Below are 19,507 nucleotides of genomic sequence, written 5' to 3' on the forward strand. Positions count from 1 at the left end.
AGCATGTGTTGGCGAGAAAGGCAGACTGTGCTCTCTGCCCTCAAGGAGCTCAGTCTGGTGGGGAGGTGACCGTGGCGGCAGTGGGCAGTGGCCCCTGGGAGGCCAATGGCATCCCATCCCCAGCTCTCATTCCACTGTGGGCTGGGTCTGTGGGCTCTTCCACCCCAGACAGAGCCGCACCGGCTGGTCTGGCTTCCTGAGCCTTTAGGGAGTTGGGTTTATATGAGCCGTACATTCGTGAGTGCACGGATCGCAGTTCATTCGTTCATTGAACATCCATTGCCTTACTCTGTGCCAGGCACTGTTCTAGGCACTTAGGATGCCTCAGTGAATAAAACAGGGACTTTGCTCTTGTGAAGTGTATGTTCTAGCAAGAGGAAGTAGACAATAAACAATAAACACAGCATATAAGTAAACTAGTAGGATGGTACAGAGTGATACATGCTATGGGAGAAAGATGATATGAACAGGTGAGGGAGCTTGGAGGTGCTAGGGATGGACGTGGGGAAGTGGGATATGAATTTCTAAAGAGTAGTCAGGGTAGACTCATTGAGAGGCGAATGTTGAGCAAAGACTTAAAGGAAGAGAAGGGGTTTGCCCTATCTGGGGTAAAGAACTTTGCAAGAAGAAATAAAAGCAAAGGCATGGCAGCTTGTGGGAGGAACAGGAAGGAAGCAAGCATGGTTGGGGAGGGGTGAGTAAGGCAGGGAATCTCTATGAGAACAGAGATTGTGTCCACCCTGTGCCTGGCAGATGGTAGAAGCACAGTGAGTATTGGTTGAATGAATGAATTTTTACTGGCATCTAGGCTGGTCCAAGCTGCGCCAGGCCAGAACTAACCCATCGCTAATTTTCTTGAATAGAGAGGGCTGACTTAAGCTCTCGGATAGGAACAATTTTCAAATCACCAAACAGAGCTCATATAAAATTCAAATGTGCAGTTGGGGGCATCAAAACACAAAGGCCTTTCCTTAGCATGTACGAAGAACAGGACATCTGCTGAAGAGTGGGAGAAAACAAAATGAAATTACAGATGACCTTTGAAAGCCTAATTTAACGGAAAGTCTGCTGCGAAATCCTCCATGAGCGAGCCTTTTGGATCCCCAGCAGATGTCCATTCTGAAGCTGCCAGAGGAATGAGGGGGGTAGGCCATCTACAGAGGAAGAAGAGGCTGTACCCAACTGCTGGTGACCACATGTCACACCTTCCCCTACTCTGGCTTTTGGGATGTCTGATTTTGTTTCTTACTCTGTAGCTCAAGTCTCCCCACCCCTCATCTCCAGAGGCGTAGTCTCCCACCTGTCCTACTTATTGGTTGCTGAGGATTAAGTGTTAGGAACATCTCAGGAACACACTCCTAAGGGACCACCCCCCTTTCCCTCACCCGAGGCCTCCTGTGGCAGACCATCTCTAGTGTGGCCTCTGGCTCTGTCTGGCCTAAGGCTGGAAGGACGTTGTGTCAGGCATTCAGGACCTGAGTGGAGCCCCAGTGCTCTCTGCCCTCACCTCTGCCCCGTCAGCCCCTTACCCCAGCTGTCCCTCTCTCCCTCTGCTTCTTCATCTCACCAACTCCTTTCTTCCTTTCTCATCTTGGGCAGAAATCCTGGGAGAGGTTGGACAGGCATCTCAGTGGCCCAAGGTCAGGAGAAACAACAGTCCCTGAGGACATTAATGGTTCAGGACCATGGATAGGTCTCTTCTGCTCCAGGCAGCACCAACCTTTCACTTGGGTCACCTGACCCAGGGCATCTATGTGAAGGTGACCTTGAGACCCCCTTTATAAGACGGAGGGGTTGGAGCCTTAGTGACTAAGGGACTTGACCGTATTCCTTGCTATGAAGTGGCAAAGCAGAATTAAGAACGCAGGTTTTCAGATTCTTCCCATTTCACCATGTTAGGTTCCCCCCCGCCCCACCATTTTAAAATTAATTTTCACATCTGGGTCACATGAGACCAAAGGGCTTGAAGTTACCTCTGTCCCTTAGAGATGAGGCCAGTTCCACCGTGGGTGTGTGTATTAGAAGAAATAGCAGCCATGAGCTTTTGATGGATAAAGAAACAAATGAAAAGCAAAACAAAACAAAAGAAGCACAGATGACAACTGGGCAAGCTAATCTATTTACTCAACAAATATTAACTGAGTGTCTATGAAATACCAAATTCTGTGCTGGAGATTTAATAGTGAATAGATGTGGTCCTTGCCATCATGAGGTGCCCTGGTGGTAGAGACAGAGACATAAGCTTGGTTTCTCAATTTCACAGCGCAGGCTTGCTTTTGACAATTCACTCCCATTTCCTAAGTTATGTTTTCTTCCTTCTGGGAAGTCCAGTGTGTACAGAATTTCCCATGTGTCCTCTCTTCTGATGCCACACTGAGCCTCACCACAGTGGGCTTAACCCCCAAAAGGCAGGCAATAGGGCAGAAGCCTGGGAGTTTGAGCTGAGATGCTTGATACTTAAGAAAAGGGCTCCCCAAGGCAACATTCTTTGTCTATCAGAGTGGTCTAGAAAGAGAAATGGCTTATCACATTGGCCAAGTTGGCATCTAGCCACTCCCCTCACCCCCTCAAATCAATCCACCCATCCATGGAGTAGTGGTTAAGAAGACAGGATATGACACAAGATTGCCTGGGGTTGAATCCTGTTTCCACCATTTAGCAGCTGTCTGACCTTGGGCAGGTTACTTAACCTTCCTGGGCCTCAGTTTTCTTGCCTGTGATATGGGAATCATAATAGTACCTGTCTAATACAGTTGTGGGGATGGAATGCGTTATTAGATGTAAAGTACATAAGACAGCCCTTGGCAGAGGAAACAGTGTTTAATGATTATTATCATTAGACTAAGTCCATAAGGACAGGGATAGTGCCTGGGACATAGTGAGTGCTCAGTACTGGTTTTTAAATGAATAAATGAATGAATTTGCTAAGACCTGAACTTCTGTGTGTCATTCCCTGTACTCAGCCCCGTCCCTTGAACCAAAGCCGCAGCTCAAGTGTCTTCTCAGCTGAGGAGAACTCAGTGATATCTCCCTGTATTTGCTCTGAAAGACCCAGCCAGGAGCACGACCAGCCCGGCAGAGGCACCTGTTCCCAGACACACCTGGCCTCTTCTCTTGGTGCTGATCCAGGGATGCAGCACAACCCAAAGAGTGAGGAGCTCTGCCATCAGCAATGCAAAGATACCTCTGCTGGTCCAGGATTCCCTGTCAACATGATAAACAACCCCTGGCTGGTACTGGCTCAAAATGATGACAAAAGAGCTGCATCTGTATCGCCAGGCAGGGAAAATCATATTTGGTCCACTGTGGTGGCTTCTGTGTTCAGCATGTCCTGGAGAATCAGAGAGCCTGGAGTTAGAATTAGGAAGCTGAACAGCACGGGATTATTCCCACAGAGCAATTGGATGTGGCACAGGGACAGGTTTGCTGCCTTACCCCGTCTGTTACGCATTGTTTTGTGCCTTTGCTGCATGCATCCCCAGCTTGAGAGGAAGAAGGAGACCCTGCTTTGTTTCCTTGTCCCTGCGGCACAGCAACCGTGCTAAGCTCTTTTCAATAAATCCCAGGCTTTGCCGCTAGAGCTGGGTGCAGAGTGGAAACAGCACCATAGCTTTGGAAGTGTGTCCCCAGGCGGTGTGTGAATCTTGTAGCCCGGCAGAGGGAGGGGCCTGAGTTTTGCTTTCACACAGATCTGTGTTTGAATCCCAGCTCTTCAGCTGCTACCTGTTTGACCTTGAGCACGTTCTTAAGCCTTGAGGAGCTTTGCTTCTTCGCCTATAAAGTGGTGGAGGTGGGGGCATGACAGCCATTTCAAAGGGTCATTGCTAACTTCAGGGGGATGATGTTAGGGAAGCACGTGGATACATGTTGGTCCCCTTCTTAGACCTGCCCAAAAGCACCCGTCTTTCTGGGTGTGTATGTACTCTGCTGTGCCCCTGGGATCCAACAGTGAGGTGTCCTCAAACCACTCAGCAAGTGGAGACACGGTTAGTAAGATGGGCCATGTCTTTCTGTCTTCTATACTCCACTGTGAACTCCTTGAGGGCATGAATCGTATTATACACAATCCACCCCTCCCATTTCCCAACCCCCAATCCCACCCCCTGAGACCCGCACACACCCACGCCCACATCCGTAGAGCCTGGAACTGAGCAGCCCTCCCCAGACTTGCTGAATGAAAGCTTGAACTTGGCTTGGACCTCTGAGGCTCTGGGTAGAATCCAGGGCATCTCTAACTTGGATGGAGAAAGTGGCATCTTTATTTTCACTAATCTTCTACTGAAACCTAGCATCTCTATTAATCATGAATATAAGCAACAAAGTACAGCAGTGCTAGCAGTACCTGTGAATTTGTCGCTGATAAGATCACAGGTATTTTCATAGAACATTACAGTAGTTGCAGCTATCTAGAAAGAACATTTGTGCTTTGAACTACAGTATTTTTCAGGCCCACTGCTAGATCTTGTTCCTAATGCATTAATAAAGGAACATCTATAATACTGTATGACAAACTTTGGAAATATTCTGAAAACTATATTTCAGTATAATTGGCTTCCTTTGTAATTCTGTGTATTTTGTTGTATGCATTTAAAAAGATCATTTGAGAAGGCTTCACCGGGCTGCCAAAGGGGGCCGCGGCACAACAAAGGTGAAGAACCCCTGGTCTAGGAGGTCCATGGGTGGGCTTCTTTGGCCTGCAGGTCCCCTAAAATGAATGAGAAAAGGTGGGAGGCTAGGTTCTTATGTGTATGTGACTTTCCTTCTTAGTGAACATTTGGCAATGTCTGAAGACATTTTTGGTTGTCACAACTGAGAGGTGCTACTCGGCACCCAGGGGTAGAGGCCTGGGATGCTGCTAAACGTCCTAATGCACAGGACGGCCCTCCCAACAAAGAGCTGTCCTGCCCCAAATGTCAATGGTGCCGAGCTGAGAAACCCTGGACACATTCATGGAAATTTCTCGGATTGTTAAGACTTCCAGGGAAAAAAAATCAATGCATGTCTTCATTAGAAATACCTGTGATAATTCTCTCATCCAACACTGTGTGCACATCTACAACATACACCAGGCACTGGGCACTAAGGTTACAGGGAGGAGTACGACCCTGGAGGAGCTCTGGGTCTGCAGTTCAGTAGGATGTGTGACCCAGGGTTGGTTGCGTGCAAGGTGCAGCCATTATGCAGATCTCGACGGGGCACCTGTTGTCCAAGCAACGTGCTGGGTGCTGCAGATCAGTGTGAATGTGACAGAATCCACGTCTCCCAGGGAACACAGACAATAAGCGATGCCATGATGTGTGCTGTGAGTGACGACAGAGGTGCAGGGCTCTGTGGGGACACACAGCGAGGTGTGTGCTTGTGTGTACGTTGGGGTGAGGGGAGTACACCTTAGTGCAGTGGTCAGTAAGGTCTCCTGGGGGTGCTGAAGTTTCAGTTGAGACCTAAGAGATGAATAGGAGTTGGCAAGATCAGAGGATGAAGAAAGGATGCTTCAATCAGAGGAAACAGCATGTTTGAAGACAGAGGGAGCAAAAGAGCACAGAGCATCAAAGGAACCAAACAGAGAGAGCCTGGCTTGGGCTGGAGTGTCACTTAAGGCAAAGAGTGGCAAGAAGCAAAGCCTGGGAGAGAAGCAGTGGGTGGCTCAAGGGGGCGTCTTGTGTGCCACGTTTAGGACTGTGCGCTTTTCCCAGAGGAGCCATTGATGATTTTTAAGCAAGAATGGCAGGCCAATTTTTGTTTGTATGTTTGTTCTTTTGAAAGAGACAGATTGGGAGGGAAGAGGCATGGAATTTGGTGGATGGCTGTTGCAGTGACAGAGAGAGAGAGGGAGAAAGAGAGAGAGAAAACTTAGTCACTGCCCAGGAAACGAGGGGAGGCTCCTCAGAGGAGGTGCTGTGTGAACTGAATCTGGAACAGTGAGTAAGGTTTCCTAGGTCGAGAAGGTAAGGGAAAGGCATTCCAGGCAATGGGCCAAGCATTGTACAGCCTGAAAGATCGTGGGGTGTTTGTAGATGATGAGCTATTTGGTGTGACCAGCATAATGTGCAGGAGAGAGGGGCTAAGATGAGGCCCAGTGCCAGCATCTCTATGACCCTGGCTTCTGGTTCACAACTAAAGGGTGACTGCAGAGGCCAAAGATACTGTTTGGCCCCTGCTTCTCCCACCTGTCCAGACAAGGTGCCCCTGCAGAAGACAGGCACAGAGATAAGCCAGAGTCCCATTGTAGAAGTGAGATATACAGTGGGCTGCCTGTGTGCAGGTGAGATGTCTGGTGGGCATGGCTTACCTGGCATCTACCACACTCCTCTGTGTTTCCTCTTAGGGCAGTCTCATTAATTGCATGGTTTCCACAAATCCATCTCTCCAACCCAGATTGCACTCCCGCATTCCAGTCTACGGTCCTAATTGCTTTCTGGCCGTCTCTGTCTGGATGTCCCACAGGCTTCTCCAACTAAGTTTGTCCAAAACTGACCATATCAGTCAATAAGTATTTGCAGAATTGGATTGAATTTTCCTGCCAAACCTCTCAAAAGAGTTATCTCCTCAAAATTATCATTATTTGTAGACATGATTGTATACCTAAAACACCCAAGGGAATCAACTGAGAAATCTTTAGAATTAATAAGAGTTCAGAGACCCAGTTGGATGCCAGATGACTATATAAAAATCAATAGGTTTTCTGTATATCAGTAATAACCAGCTAGAAAAAAAATAATGGGAAAAAATGTCATTCACTAGAGCAAGAAAAAGGGCATAAAACGTCTAGGAATAACCTTAACAAGATGTGACTGAGACCTATATAAAGAACAGTACAAACCTTTACTGAAAGATTAGCTGGTGTTTATTGATTACTTATAGTGTGTCATAGGTACTATACTGAGTATTTAGCAATTTAGAAGATATTATCACATTAATCTGTACAACCATCCGAGAAGTGGTTGTTAATTTTAAAGATGTTGAAATGAGAGTTTAAAGAGTTTACATAAATTGCCCACAAAGTATTAAGTGGCAAAACTGAAATTTGAACCGAAGGCTTTTTGTTTCCAAAACCCAAGCTTTTAACCTTTTCGCGAAGCCACCTTCAGAATACGCCATACATACACAAATGGTAGGTTGGTAGGTGTCTTCTGGGTATTATAAAAAGGTTAATTCATTTCACTCATCCATTCATTCCAAAAATATCTATGGAGTGACTACTACGGGCAAGTATTGAGCTAGGTGCTAGAGATAAAACTATGAATGAAATCTCAAAGAGTCTACGGCTAGAGAAGCCACATAAACATATCATTATGTCACCATTGGTGAGAGCAGTGATATTCACTGGTTCACTAATTCATTCGCTAAGGGTGAGCAAACAAAGGAAGAATACTTGCCATTTATCTCGAGGGTTCCAAGAGGGCTCCCTGGAGGAGGTAACGAGTCTTAGTGTGCCTGGAGTCAGCTGGGTGAGGGAACTAGAGAGAGAGCATTCCAAGCACAGAGAGCTGGGTAGGCAGTGAATATGCATGAATCATTCATTCAACCAACAACTCTTGTGGGAGCGTCTGCTGTGTGCCAGGTACAGGTCTGGGAGCTGGAGAGAGAGTAGAAACAAAATAGCTCCCCTGCTTTTATGGAGATGGCATTCTATCGGGGTAGGGGGGCACTGAAAATAAACAAGAAAATAGATGTCAGAGGATGCTCAGTGCTGTGGAAAAAATAAAGCAGGAACCTGGAGGGCTGGCGTGACAGGAGGGAGGCTTGGATTTCATGGGCTGTGAGGTGATGTTACTTGACTCAGGCTGAAGGAAGTGAGGGATCGGGTCACACAGCTCTTGGGGAAGAGCTTTCTGGGCTGGAGGTCGAGCAAGTGCAGGGTCCCAAGGTGGGCATGGGATGGGCTTAGGTATCATGGCCCATCACAGGTATGAAGGGATGAATGACAGTAGAGAAGGTCAGGGGCAGCGAGGTGTCCGTTCAGTAGGGCTTCTGAGATGTGGCAAGGACTTCGGCTGCTGTGTTGAGTAGGATGAGAAGCCAGAGAGAAATCTTTCTAAACGTCAGTAAAGGAAAAAAAATATTACCAAGAAAAAGACAGGTAAAGATGGCTGCCTGTAAAAACCAACCATTTCATTCTACATGAAAAAACTAAATGAAACAAAAAGCACACAACAGGTGAAAAACCACCTTTTCAGCAAATATGACAAAAGAGTGAAATCCTGATTCTCTAAAGAGTTAGCACAAATTAATAAGAAAAACAGTAAGAACTCATGGAATATTGAAGAACATAAAATTTAGATACCTTTGTATGTCATCATAAAATTAAAAGGCCAAAACGACTACAAATGTATGTGTCGCACATGTGATGCATAGAAGATGTAAATATGTAACTCAGTGAGAAAACATAAACACCACAGTGGAAAATGAGCCCAGAATTTCATCAGATAGTTCCTCAAGGGAGGAATTAAAATTATTGAGGGCATCTTCTTTATCCCTTCATCTGTTGATGGGCATTTAGGTTGCTTCCATGACCTGGCTATTGTCAATAGTGCTGCAGTGAACATTGGGGTGCATGTGTCTGTTTGAATTATGGTTTTCTCTGGGTATATGCCCAGTAGTGGGATTGCTGGGTCGTATGGTAGTTCTATTTGTAGTTTTTTAAGGAACCTCCATACTGGGTTATAACTTTCTCAATTCACTAACCAACGTTTGATTCCCGGGAGACTTCCAAATGAGTCGGGGTTCCAGCCCTGTCCAACCCTCTCCAACAGCGCCTGCCACAGAGATCAGCCAGCCTCCTATGGACAGCACACCCCCCCAGAAACCAAAGCTGGATGCAGTTACCACTTAAGTGAACACTCGGTCTGGGACTCTGGCCATGGAAAAGCATTTTCCACCGCACTGACCAGCATGCTGTCACCAGACTTTACTAAGAGGCCAGGTCTTACTTATAGCAGAAAAAAATATCCAGAAACAATTTAAATGCTTGACAGAAGGAGAATGGTTGAGTAAATTCTAGTATAACCATATACTAGAACGTGGCACGTCCATTTAAAATGCTGTTTGTGAGTTCAGTATCTTGGGGCGGGAGAGTTCATGTTGTCACGTTTACTGAATTGTTGCAAAAGAAAACCGAGAAATGACCTGAACGGCCATCAGCAGGGGAGTGGTTGAATACATTGAGATACATCCAGGCTGTGGAATATCACACATTTATATAAAAAATCAGTTAGATATGGCTCTACTGACCTGGAAGGTGTCCCCAATGTAGTGTTAAATGAGAGAGCAGGTTGCAGAGAAGTGAGTGCAACTACGATTTCATTTAAAAAAAAAATAATAAAAATTCTCCCGGAATGTGTCTTTGTTTGCATGAGAGATGAGAAGGTTGGAGAGGAGAGAGTTACCTGCCGGTTAACTTTGGTAGCTTTGGAGTGGGTAGAAGGGAGAGAGATTGGCGACCCGTTTGTCCTTATACATCTTTGTGTTGCATGTATGCATAGCCATGTATATTACAAGTAACATTGCCTTTTACAACTTAAAATTGAAGAATAATCGACTGAAAAAAGAGCCCACAAAATTATATATATAATATTATCTCAACGATGTGAAATATGCATGGAAAAATCTAGAAAAAAAAGAAAATATTAACATCGGTTGCCTCTGAGAGGAAGGCGAGATTGTAGTGTTTCCTCTTTTTAAAATTCTTGCCTATATTTTCCAAATTTTCTGCAAGGAGGAAGATATATACATTATTGTTTAAAATATAATGGCCTCTCCCTTCTCATCAGCCAATCTTGCCTTTACTTATTTACAATCTGGCCTCTGTCCACCGTGTCACCTGCCACCTGTCTTTGCTGAAGTTCATGCATCCATTCTGCAAGTACTTATTGAATTCTCGGCACTGGGGATGCAACAGGAACCAGGACAGAGCTCCCACTCTCAGCATCCTTACCTCCAGAGGGACCATTTAGACATCAAACCGAGTGACCTCATCCCAGACCCTCACCTTAGCCTCCCTGTGGTGCTCAATGCCCTGAGTCACCTTCTTCTGTACGGAGCTGCACTCTGGTTCTCCTCCCACCGTTATGCCTGCCTTCCTGCCTCCTACTCTATCACCTTTCTTGTCCCTGTACACGGAAAGTGTTCCCAGGGTCTCTGTTTAGAGCCCCCCTGAACAAGATGCTGTTCATACCCAGGTTCTGAATCAGAAACTGCAGACGCACACAACAGATGGGGTGCTGGGGATGGTGGTGAATGTTGGTATCAGTGGTTGACCAGGACACGAATGAGGGTGGTCCTCAAGGTGTGACCCCTGTTGGGTCTATACTCCGGGATCATTCTGTGCAGCCCTGTAGCACAGTATTGCCATGTGGAAGTATTTGCTTATGTCTGGGTCTATGATCCAGGCCCCAAGGCCCATCACAGGGTCTAACCTAGAGGAATGAATGAATGAGTGAGTGAATGACATAGTGCAATGACATCACCAGACAGATTTCAGAGACATGAGCTGAGTAGATCTGGTGCCAGTGCCAGTGGGGTGAAATTCAGGAACATGAACCAGGGGGCTCCTCTAAAAGTTGTGGAGATAGGAGCTTTATTTCATTATTACTGTAGTTGAATATTTTTTCTGGGTTCTGAGCCATTTATGTCTTCCTTTAGGAACTAACTTATTCAAGACCCTGTCCAGCTTTTTAATTATAGTGCTTGTTGTTTTCCTACTGGTTACTAATAGCTCTTTCTGTATTAACTGTTTTATTGATACTTTTCTACCTAACCTTTTTGTGTGCCTTTTGATTTTGTTTCTATTTTTGACCTACACATACTTTCTGTATAAACTATCAGTCTTGTAGTATCTTCCACAGCTTTTTTTTTTTTTTTTTTTTTTTTTTTTTTTTTTTTTTTGCGGTACGCGGGCCTCTCACTGTTGTGGCCTCTCCTGTTGCGGACCACAGGCTCCGTAAGCGCAGGCTCAGCGGCCACGGCTCACGGGCCCAGCCACTCCGTGGCATGTGGGATCTTCCCGGACCGGGGCACGAACCCGTGTCCCCTGCATCAGCAGGCGGACTCTCAACCACTGCGCCACCAGGGAAGCCCTCTTCCACAGCTTTTACATTCAGAAAATCACAGTCAGATAATTATTTGTGTATATGTTCTTCTATTTTTTGACTTTTTAAAAAACTTAGTTTAGTATATGGTGTGAATTGACAAGATAACTTAATTCTTTTCTCAAACAGTTAATTAGTTGACCTTGCAAAATGTTTTTCTTTTCTCACTGATTTTTAATGCTTATATATATTTTAATTTTTACGTCTATTTAAAACTATTGCTGTAATACTGTGTCATGTTCTGCCTGTCCACCCTTGGGCCACCTCCACACTATTTTCAAAGCATCATTCGGTGATTCCGTTTAGTATCTTGTAGAATGAGAATACTACAGTTTCTACCTTTTCAAAAAATATCCATTGTCTGCGACTGTCTATTTCTTCCAGTTAAACTTAGGCACGCTTTTACCAAATTTAAAACAGGTTATTGGGCTTTTGATCAGAATTGCACTAAGCTTATAAATTAACTTTTCAAAAGGTTAATATTCCAAATTAACCTTTCAGAAGTTTGTCTTCCACTCAAGATTACATATGTCTCTCCAATTATTCAAATTTTTTATCCTTCTCTAAATGTTATTTTTATACAGTGACTGCCTGTTTCTTATTAAGTTTATTTCCATTTATTATACGCATTTTGTAGTTATCATAAATAAGACCTTTTTTCTTTATATTTTTATCTGTCACTTGCATATGGAAAATGTCATTGATTTTGTATACTTATTTTGTGTTTGGCTACTTTACTGAAATTTCTTATTAGTTCTAATAGCTTCCTAATTGATTCTCCTGGGTTTTCTGGGTATATTAATATATCATCTGCAAACCATAATTCTGCTTGCTCCTTTCTCCTTTCTTTTTCTTGCATCGCATGGATTAGCTCTTCCAATAAAGCATGAAATCTCAGAGGTGATAGTAGCATTTCTATCTCATTCCTGATCTTAATCAGGCATTTCACCGTAAGTAGGATGTAAGTTATTGTTTTAAAATGGTTGCTCTATCATGCTAAGGAAATATTCTTTCTCCTACTTCCAAATGCTTATTTCAATCAGGGTTACATGTCTAAGTTTATTAAATGCCCATTTAGCATTTATTCATAAGACCTTAGCTTTTTTTTTCCTCTTTAAATGGGATACTTTGTGTTATCCCTCTTTTCTGTTAAAAGAGATTTTTCAATATTAAAGTCATTTTAGAGATTAACTGTCCTTGTCAGTTAATCCCTAAAGTGGGCTTTAAAAAAATTAGTGTTGAGTCCGTTTATCAGCATCATAGTTAAGGTGGATCTGAAGTGGACTGCTTACTTTTGAATCCCATCTCTGAGTAACGGGGTGGCTTGGACCCCTTCCTCAATTTCTCTTTGCCTTAGTTCTTCATCTGTAAAATGGAGGTGATATGAATAGTATCCACCTTCTAGGGCTGTTGTGAGGATTAAACAAATTAATATATGTGAAGTTCTCAGAGGAGTGTCTAGCCAAACACTCACTAAATACAAGCACTGTATTAAATGAATGAGAACTTACCATGCGTCTGGTACTGAGCTTGGGCTATGGATTCAAAGACGGGAAAACTCAAGTATGGTCTGTCTTCTCATGGAGCTTACAGCCTGGCAAGAAAACAGATCCTTATGAATGAATCACATGGAAGCATGGACATTTGCTTCTGTGATAAGTGCTACCAAGGAGAGGTGATGGTATCATGAGAGCATATAATAGGGGGTTTGAACTAGTCAGGGAGAGACAGTTGACTAGACATCTGGAAGAGAGAACAGCATACCCAAAGGCCCTGTGGCTGTGCAGTGAGAGTGTGGCCAGTACAAAGGACTGAGAAGGGCGGGGTGTTTTTTTCTGACAGATATACATCTGTGACACATATCACCGTGTAAATTTAAGACATACAGCATGATGGTTTGATTTTGGTATATTGTGAAATGATTACCACAGTAGGCTCAGCTAACAATCATTATCTCACCATAATCTCATATAAAAACAATACACAGAAAAGAAGAAAGAAAGGAACAAATGTTCTGTTTGTGATGAGAACTCTTAGGATCTACTCTCCAAACAACTTACCTGGATATCACACAACAGTGTTAGCGATAGTCGTCATGTTGTGCGTTACATCACTAGTACTTATTTATTTTACAATTGGGATTTTGTACCTTTTGACCACCTTCCTCCAATTCCCCTTCCCCACCCCCCCGCCTCTGATAACTACAAGTCTGATCTGTTTTTCTATGAGTTTGGTTTTTTGGGTTTTTTTGTTTGTTTGTTCAGGTTCCACATGTAAGTGATATCATACAGTATTTATCTTTTTTTCTCTGACTTATTTCACGTAGCATAATGCCTTCGAGGTCCATTCATGGTGTTGCAAATGGTAAGATTTCCTTTTTTTTTTATGGCTGAATAATATTTGTGTGTGTGTATGTATCTCACAACTAATTTATCCATTCGTCTATCGATGGACACTTAGGTTGTTTCCATGTCTTGTTTATTGTAAGTAATGCTTCTATGAACGTGGAGGTGCAGATATCTTTTCGAGTTAGTGTTTTTGTTACATTTGAATATATTCCCAGAAGTGGAATTGCTGGATCATGTGATAGTTCTATTCTTAATTTTTTGAGGATCCTCCATACTGTTTTCAGCAGTGGCTGCCCCAATTTACAAGCCCACCAACAGTGCACAAGAGTTCCATTTTCTCTACATCCCTGCCAGCACTTGTTATCTCTTGTCGTTTTGATGATGGCCATTCTAACAGGCATGAGGTTATATCTCATTGTGTTTTTAATTGGCATTTCCGTAATGACTAGCGATGTTGAGCATCTTTTCATGTACCTGTTGGCCTTTTATATATGTTCTTTGGAAAAATGTCTGTTCAAGTCCTTTAGAAGGGTGGGGTTTGGCTGGAAAGCTAGTGGACACAAGGGTAAGAGGTCACTAAGGGCCAAACCATACAGAGACCCTCATAGGTCTACAAGTGATTTTTCCTTACTGAAGAGCAATGATGAGCTATGGGAGGTTTGATGTCGGTGGAGGAAAGGGGAGGTCACCTGATCAGATTTCTGTTTTGAAAAGACACCCCCAGCTGTAGTGTTGGCAAGGACCAGGGTAAACACAGTTGACCAGTTAGGAGGTAGTTTTTATGGCAGTCTGGGGGAGAGATGCTGTGGGGTCGAGGGAAGTAGAGACAGAGACAGGGTGATCGGTTGTCCATGGGGTTGTGAAGGAGAGGAAAGTGTCAGGAAAGGGTAGGTGGAGGACATCACGAGCCTGAACATCCCAAAGGAGGTGTCAGGTCTGGAGCTCAGAGAGAGATCTGGCCCGGACTGTGAAGTTGTGAGTCATCAGTGCACAAGTGGAGGTCCTCTAGACCAGACAGAGAGGAGGAGAGGCCCCAACACTGAGCCTGGAAAGGAGCCAGAGAAACAGCCATGGGAGGAAGGATGGAGAGTGAGCGGTATGGGAGGAAGCCGGGGACCAGGCTGCTCAAAGCATCATTGCATCTGCAGGGCACCAGGTAAACAAGCAGGCTCTCTGGCCCCTCCCAGGTGCTGTACATCGGAATCTAAATGCCAGCCAGGTCCCCAGGTGCTGCTCATGTGCAGTGTATAGTCTGAGATGCTCTGGCCTGGGAGGCGTGATTCCAGAAAGGAGGCAACAGTGTTAGAGGCAGCTGAGAGGTCTGTTAAAATGAGGGCTGAACGAGATCCACTGGACCCATCGGTGACCTGTTTGGGTGGATTGACAGGACCAGAAGCCAGAACTGACGGGCTGGGAGTAAGGAAATAGAGACAGAAAGGACAGACAGGTTGTGTTTTCTAACACTTTGGCTGAGAAGGGGAAGGGAGAGACAAGGCTGGAGGGAGAAGAGAAGTGGAATGGGGAGTTGGTTTTTTTTTTTTTTTTTTGGGCAGTTGGGTTTTTAAGGAGAGTCTTGAACACATTTAAAATGGGAAAGTTCCAGTGGAGAGGAAATGATTGAACACTTGGGACGTACATAAGAGAGAAACGTATATAAGGTTCTTGAAGATTAGGCAAAGATGGGATCCAAAGGGCACATAGAAGGGATATGTTTAGATTGCAGGAAGGCTAGTTGATCTGCAAGAGGAAGGAAGACCGTGTGGGGCGGGCTAGACGGATTTGGAATTGGGAAGACAACGGAATCCCCACTGATGACTTTTATTCTCTGTGGAGATGGGAGGAGGGGGCTGGGGCTGAGAAGAGGAGCCTGGAGGGTCAGGAGGCCGTGGACAATGGAGAAAATTTGACATCATCAGTCTGGCATTTAACGTTGTAAAGAGGAAGTTCCACCTGGTCTGCTGGCCTTTTAGTTCAAACTCAGCATTGTTTCCTACCTCAAGGGTTGTTCTAAGGCTTGAGTACAACGATGCCCATTTTATCACCTGGACAGCTCACGGCACAAGCAAGCTGGCACTCAGTGTGTCAGTCACCCACCTTCCTTCCCTCTGCACTGAGCGTGGGCTGGTCCAGAGGAAACACTTGGAAGAGGGGGTTCATGCGCCTCTAACACACTGCTCCCATCTCTCTGGGAGATTCTCAGAGTTCTTCTGGCCGTACTGAACAGCCCCCTTTCTCTCTCCCAGGCCAGAACTGCACGTTCCAACTGCAGGGTCCCAATGGCACCGTTGAGAGCCCAGGGTTCCCGTATGGCTACCCCAATTACGCCAACTGCACGTGGACCATCACAGCGGAGGACCAGCATCGGATCCAGCTTGTGTTCCAGTCCTTCGCCCTGGAGGAGGACTTTGACGTCCTGTCGGTGTTTGATGGGCCACCCCAGCCAGAGAACCTGCGAATCAGGTATCACCCCCTCCTCCCCGTGGCCAACAGCTGGGCCTGAGCCAAGCTTGCTGAGAGGAAGAACCAGGCAGGGTGAATTGTCATCAAGAAAGACCTCTGTTTTTATGAGGCCTGCCCTGAACTCCTCTGCTTTCTTTATGTTTCCCAATTCCTTTCTCCTGCTTAGGAGTTCCCAGCAGGCAGGAGGTTTTGTAGGACCATTGGGAAGACTAGAGAGAAAACACACAGAGCAATTCAAGTCTTTCTGTTACAGCTGATTTCGCATGCATATGTGTGTGTGTGTGCACACCTTTGGGTGTATATTCTTTGCACACACAGAAATATATCCCTTGGACCCAGCAGATATGAACTGAAGGCTAGTAGCAACTATGTCTTACATCCCCGACTTGAAAACCATCAATACTTTGTTGGATTTTGCCTTGCATTTGCATGGCTTTGGCTGTGGGTACAGAATGGAGAATTTAGGGAAGTTTCTACCTTTTAAACCGCAGCGCACTCGATAGAAGAGGGAACAATGGAGAGGACGAGACTGCTTTCCCGTGCTTCTGAGCTACCTCCCAAGGAGAGAGTTTACATCAAGGAGGGAGACACGGAGGAAGGCTCCTCCCACCTCTGCAGGAAGAGCAGACTTTGGGGGGGCAAAGATCAAGGCCCCAGGGTCATAGCTGTCCAGGTTTTGTTGACTTGGTGGCTTTCCGTGCCTCCATTGCAAGACTTGTCCTGGTCCTGCAAGATACACTTTGAGCTCCCAGGGAGACAAAGGGTTCATGGCTTACCAGCCAAGCCCTGGGGACCCCGGGGTCCTCAAGGCTTTGTTTAAGATGCTCTTGGATCAGAGTCACAGACAACATTCCCGGGACTGAGCCAGCCCTCTTCTTGCTTGCTCCCTGCCCTCTCAGGGCAGTGCAGAGGTGAGCTGCCATGTCTGCAGCTGGGATGGGCATCTGGGGCTCCCCTGACTAGTGGTTCCTCTTCGACAAGACCAGGCTTGTCCATCTGCCCTTGACATTGCACAGGAATTGGCACACAGTAGGTGTTCAGTGAAACTTGGGTGGAGGGACTGGAGTGCTCTTCACTTACTCATTCCACAAATATTTCGTGAGCACCTAGTATGTTCCAGACACTGGCCTGGGTGCTGGGGACTCAGCAGTGAGCAAAACAAAGCTACTGTCTTCAAGGACGTGACGTGCTCATTGGGAAGGGGGCAGGCCTGGACTTCAATATGTGAGTTTAGAGTTCAAGGACATCGGGGCTAGAGATATAAAGTTGGGAGACTAGGACTGGTTAGTGCTTAAAACCAGGAGACTGGACGAGGTCACCATCAGATGTCGAGCTCCAGCGACCCCATCGGTGGGGCACCGGCGCAGACTCTTGAGGGATGTTGAAAGACAGAAAGTCAGATCAGGCCAGTGGGGCGGCTGGTTGGGGTGCAGATGACTGGAGGCCTATTCTGCGTCCTGAAGTTCTTCCAGCTCTTTTTTCTCTTTAGGCAGGGTCCACGCACGTGTGGTCAAAGCTCTATCTTCTGCCATTTGAGTTCTCTGGTTCTGAGAGTGAAGTGTGGAAGACCCCCAGAGGTGGGATGGCTCCGGCCGGGAAGGGTGGGGGTTCTGGGACCTAAGGAGGTGGTCCTGGCAGGGGGTCCCTGGATGTATTCCCAGCCAGGGCACAGCCCACTCTGGCCAACCAGCTGTGTTTGAGGAGAAGGCTCCTGGGTTTTGCACCTCCACAAGGTCATCCCTGCTCGGGCTCCTCATGCCTGTCATCTGCCTGATGTGCTCATTTTGGTTCATTTCAGAATTATATGGTTTTCCCATACAGCATTTCTACCTCCACACTATCTGGGATCACGTCCGCTTTCTTGTATCTGCTCCCGCGTATTTGCATTTTCTTTCTTTTTACTTACTTAGTCTTGCCAGAAGTTTGCCTCTTTTATTGGTCTTTTAAGAGTCCCAACTCTAGGGCTATCAGTTTTATCCCTTTCCTATTACCTGACTTGTTGACTTCTGCTTTTATCTTTATTCATTCTTCCCTCCCACTTACCTTGGGCTGGTGGTGTTCTTTTGCTGTTTTCATGAACTGAATTAGTTTCATTACCTCTTGTTGGATATTAAAATCATTGAGGCATTTTCCCCTAAGTACAACCTTGACCATATTGCATACGTTTTGATGATAGTCATTATTTTTAGAATAAATAATTCTAACTGCAGTTTTGTTCCTTCCTTGACTCTAGGGTTTTTTCCCTCAAAATTTCCAAGTAGTATTTTTTTATACTTAAGAAGTTATTATCTAGTTGTATTGCATTATGTTCAGATTATGATTTCTATTTTGGAGAAGTTGTTGCCTTTTTTTCTCAGTATGAGATCATTTTTGGTAAACGTTCTGAGTATTTGAAAAGAACACGTATTCTGTGGTGGAAGGGTGAACAAATTCATGTTATTAGTATTGTTTAATTTTTCTCATTTCTTGTTTATTGTCTAAGTGATTTTTGTCAAGGATAAGCAACTTACTGTTTTCACATTTTCACTATTATTTTTATCATTTTCTCCCTTTACTTCTAAGTTTTTACTTTACATATGTTGATGTTATTTCTTCAGTATGTCAGTATTTGTAAACATCAGATCTTCAGAGTGAATTATAATTCTTCCAATGTAGAAGTTATATTTATCCCCCTTTTTTGCCTTAAATTCTACTTTGATACTAGTTTTATTATCTTTTGGGTTTGCATTTATCACCTATCTTTGCTAATTTCTCTATTTTAATATTTCTATGTCATTGTTTTCTATGTATCTTTTAGAGTTTTGTTTTTAAATCTTTCATGAGAGTTTTTACTCTTTAACAGAAAGGTTTAATTCACTCACAATTTTTGGTGATAACTGATGTATTTGTTCTTGTATAATATTTAATACTTTCTGTTTTTAAGAAGCTTCCTTACTATGATTTCCGTTGCTCCATCTTTAAGCACAAGTGTTCTTTGCCTCGTCTCTGATTTTTATTCCGCTAGTGGTTAAAGTTACTTCTTGAGAACACATTTTCAGCTATATTTCTCTGTCAGCATCCTGTCTAGTGAACCTTTTTCTTAGTCAGGTCTCACCAGCACTGCATCTTTGTAGAAATTCCTTAGTGTTTGTAGCATGTAGGTGTCTGTCTCTTTTTCCTAGTTTCCCACATGGATATATATAGTCTCTCTTTTTATATACCTCAGACTATTTCCATGACAACTTGGGAGGTCAGGTTGAAGGAGAGTATAACATGTTGCCTTGGCTCTCCGTCTTGAACTGGAAATCTCTCTTAAGATTTTTGTTCTTTTTTGATTTGCTGTCATGAATAGAATTATTTTTCATTATATTTTACTTTTGGATGATTCACTGCTAATATGTAGAAATACAATTGATATTTGTATATTGATCTTGTATCCCATGACCTGGCTGAGCTTCTTATTAATAGTTCTGATAGTTTTTTGAAAATAGCTGGGAATAAAAAAAGTTTTTGTTCTTTTTCAATCTTTTTTTTTTTTTTTTTTGTGGTACGCGGGCCTCTCACCGTTGTGGTCTTCACTGTTGTGGTCTCCCCCGTTGCGGAGCACAGGCTCCGGACGCGCAGGCTCAGTGG

General features: G+C 44.6%; 1 protein-coding gene across 1 annotated transcript in view; it reads left to right on the forward strand.

Moving 5' to 3' along the window:
* CSMD2 (CUB and Sushi multiple domains 2) overlaps positions 1-19,507 on the forward strand; it is a 667,758-nt gene that overhangs the window by 46,554 nt on the left and 601,697 nt on the right. The window contains exon 2 of the mRNA XM_033838419.2: positions 15,679-15,895. Coding sequence (XP_033694310.1) covers positions 15,679-15,895 — 217 coding nt within the window. The remainder of the gene's footprint in view (positions 1-15,678; positions 15,896-19,507) is intronic.

The sequence above is a fragment of the Tursiops truncatus genome, chromosome 1 (genome assembly GCF_011762595.2).
Source record: "Tursiops truncatus isolate mTurTru1 chromosome 1, mTurTru1.mat.Y, whole genome shotgun sequence".
Lineage (NCBI taxonomy): Eukaryota > Metazoa > Chordata > Mammalia > Artiodactyla > Delphinidae > Tursiops > Tursiops truncatus.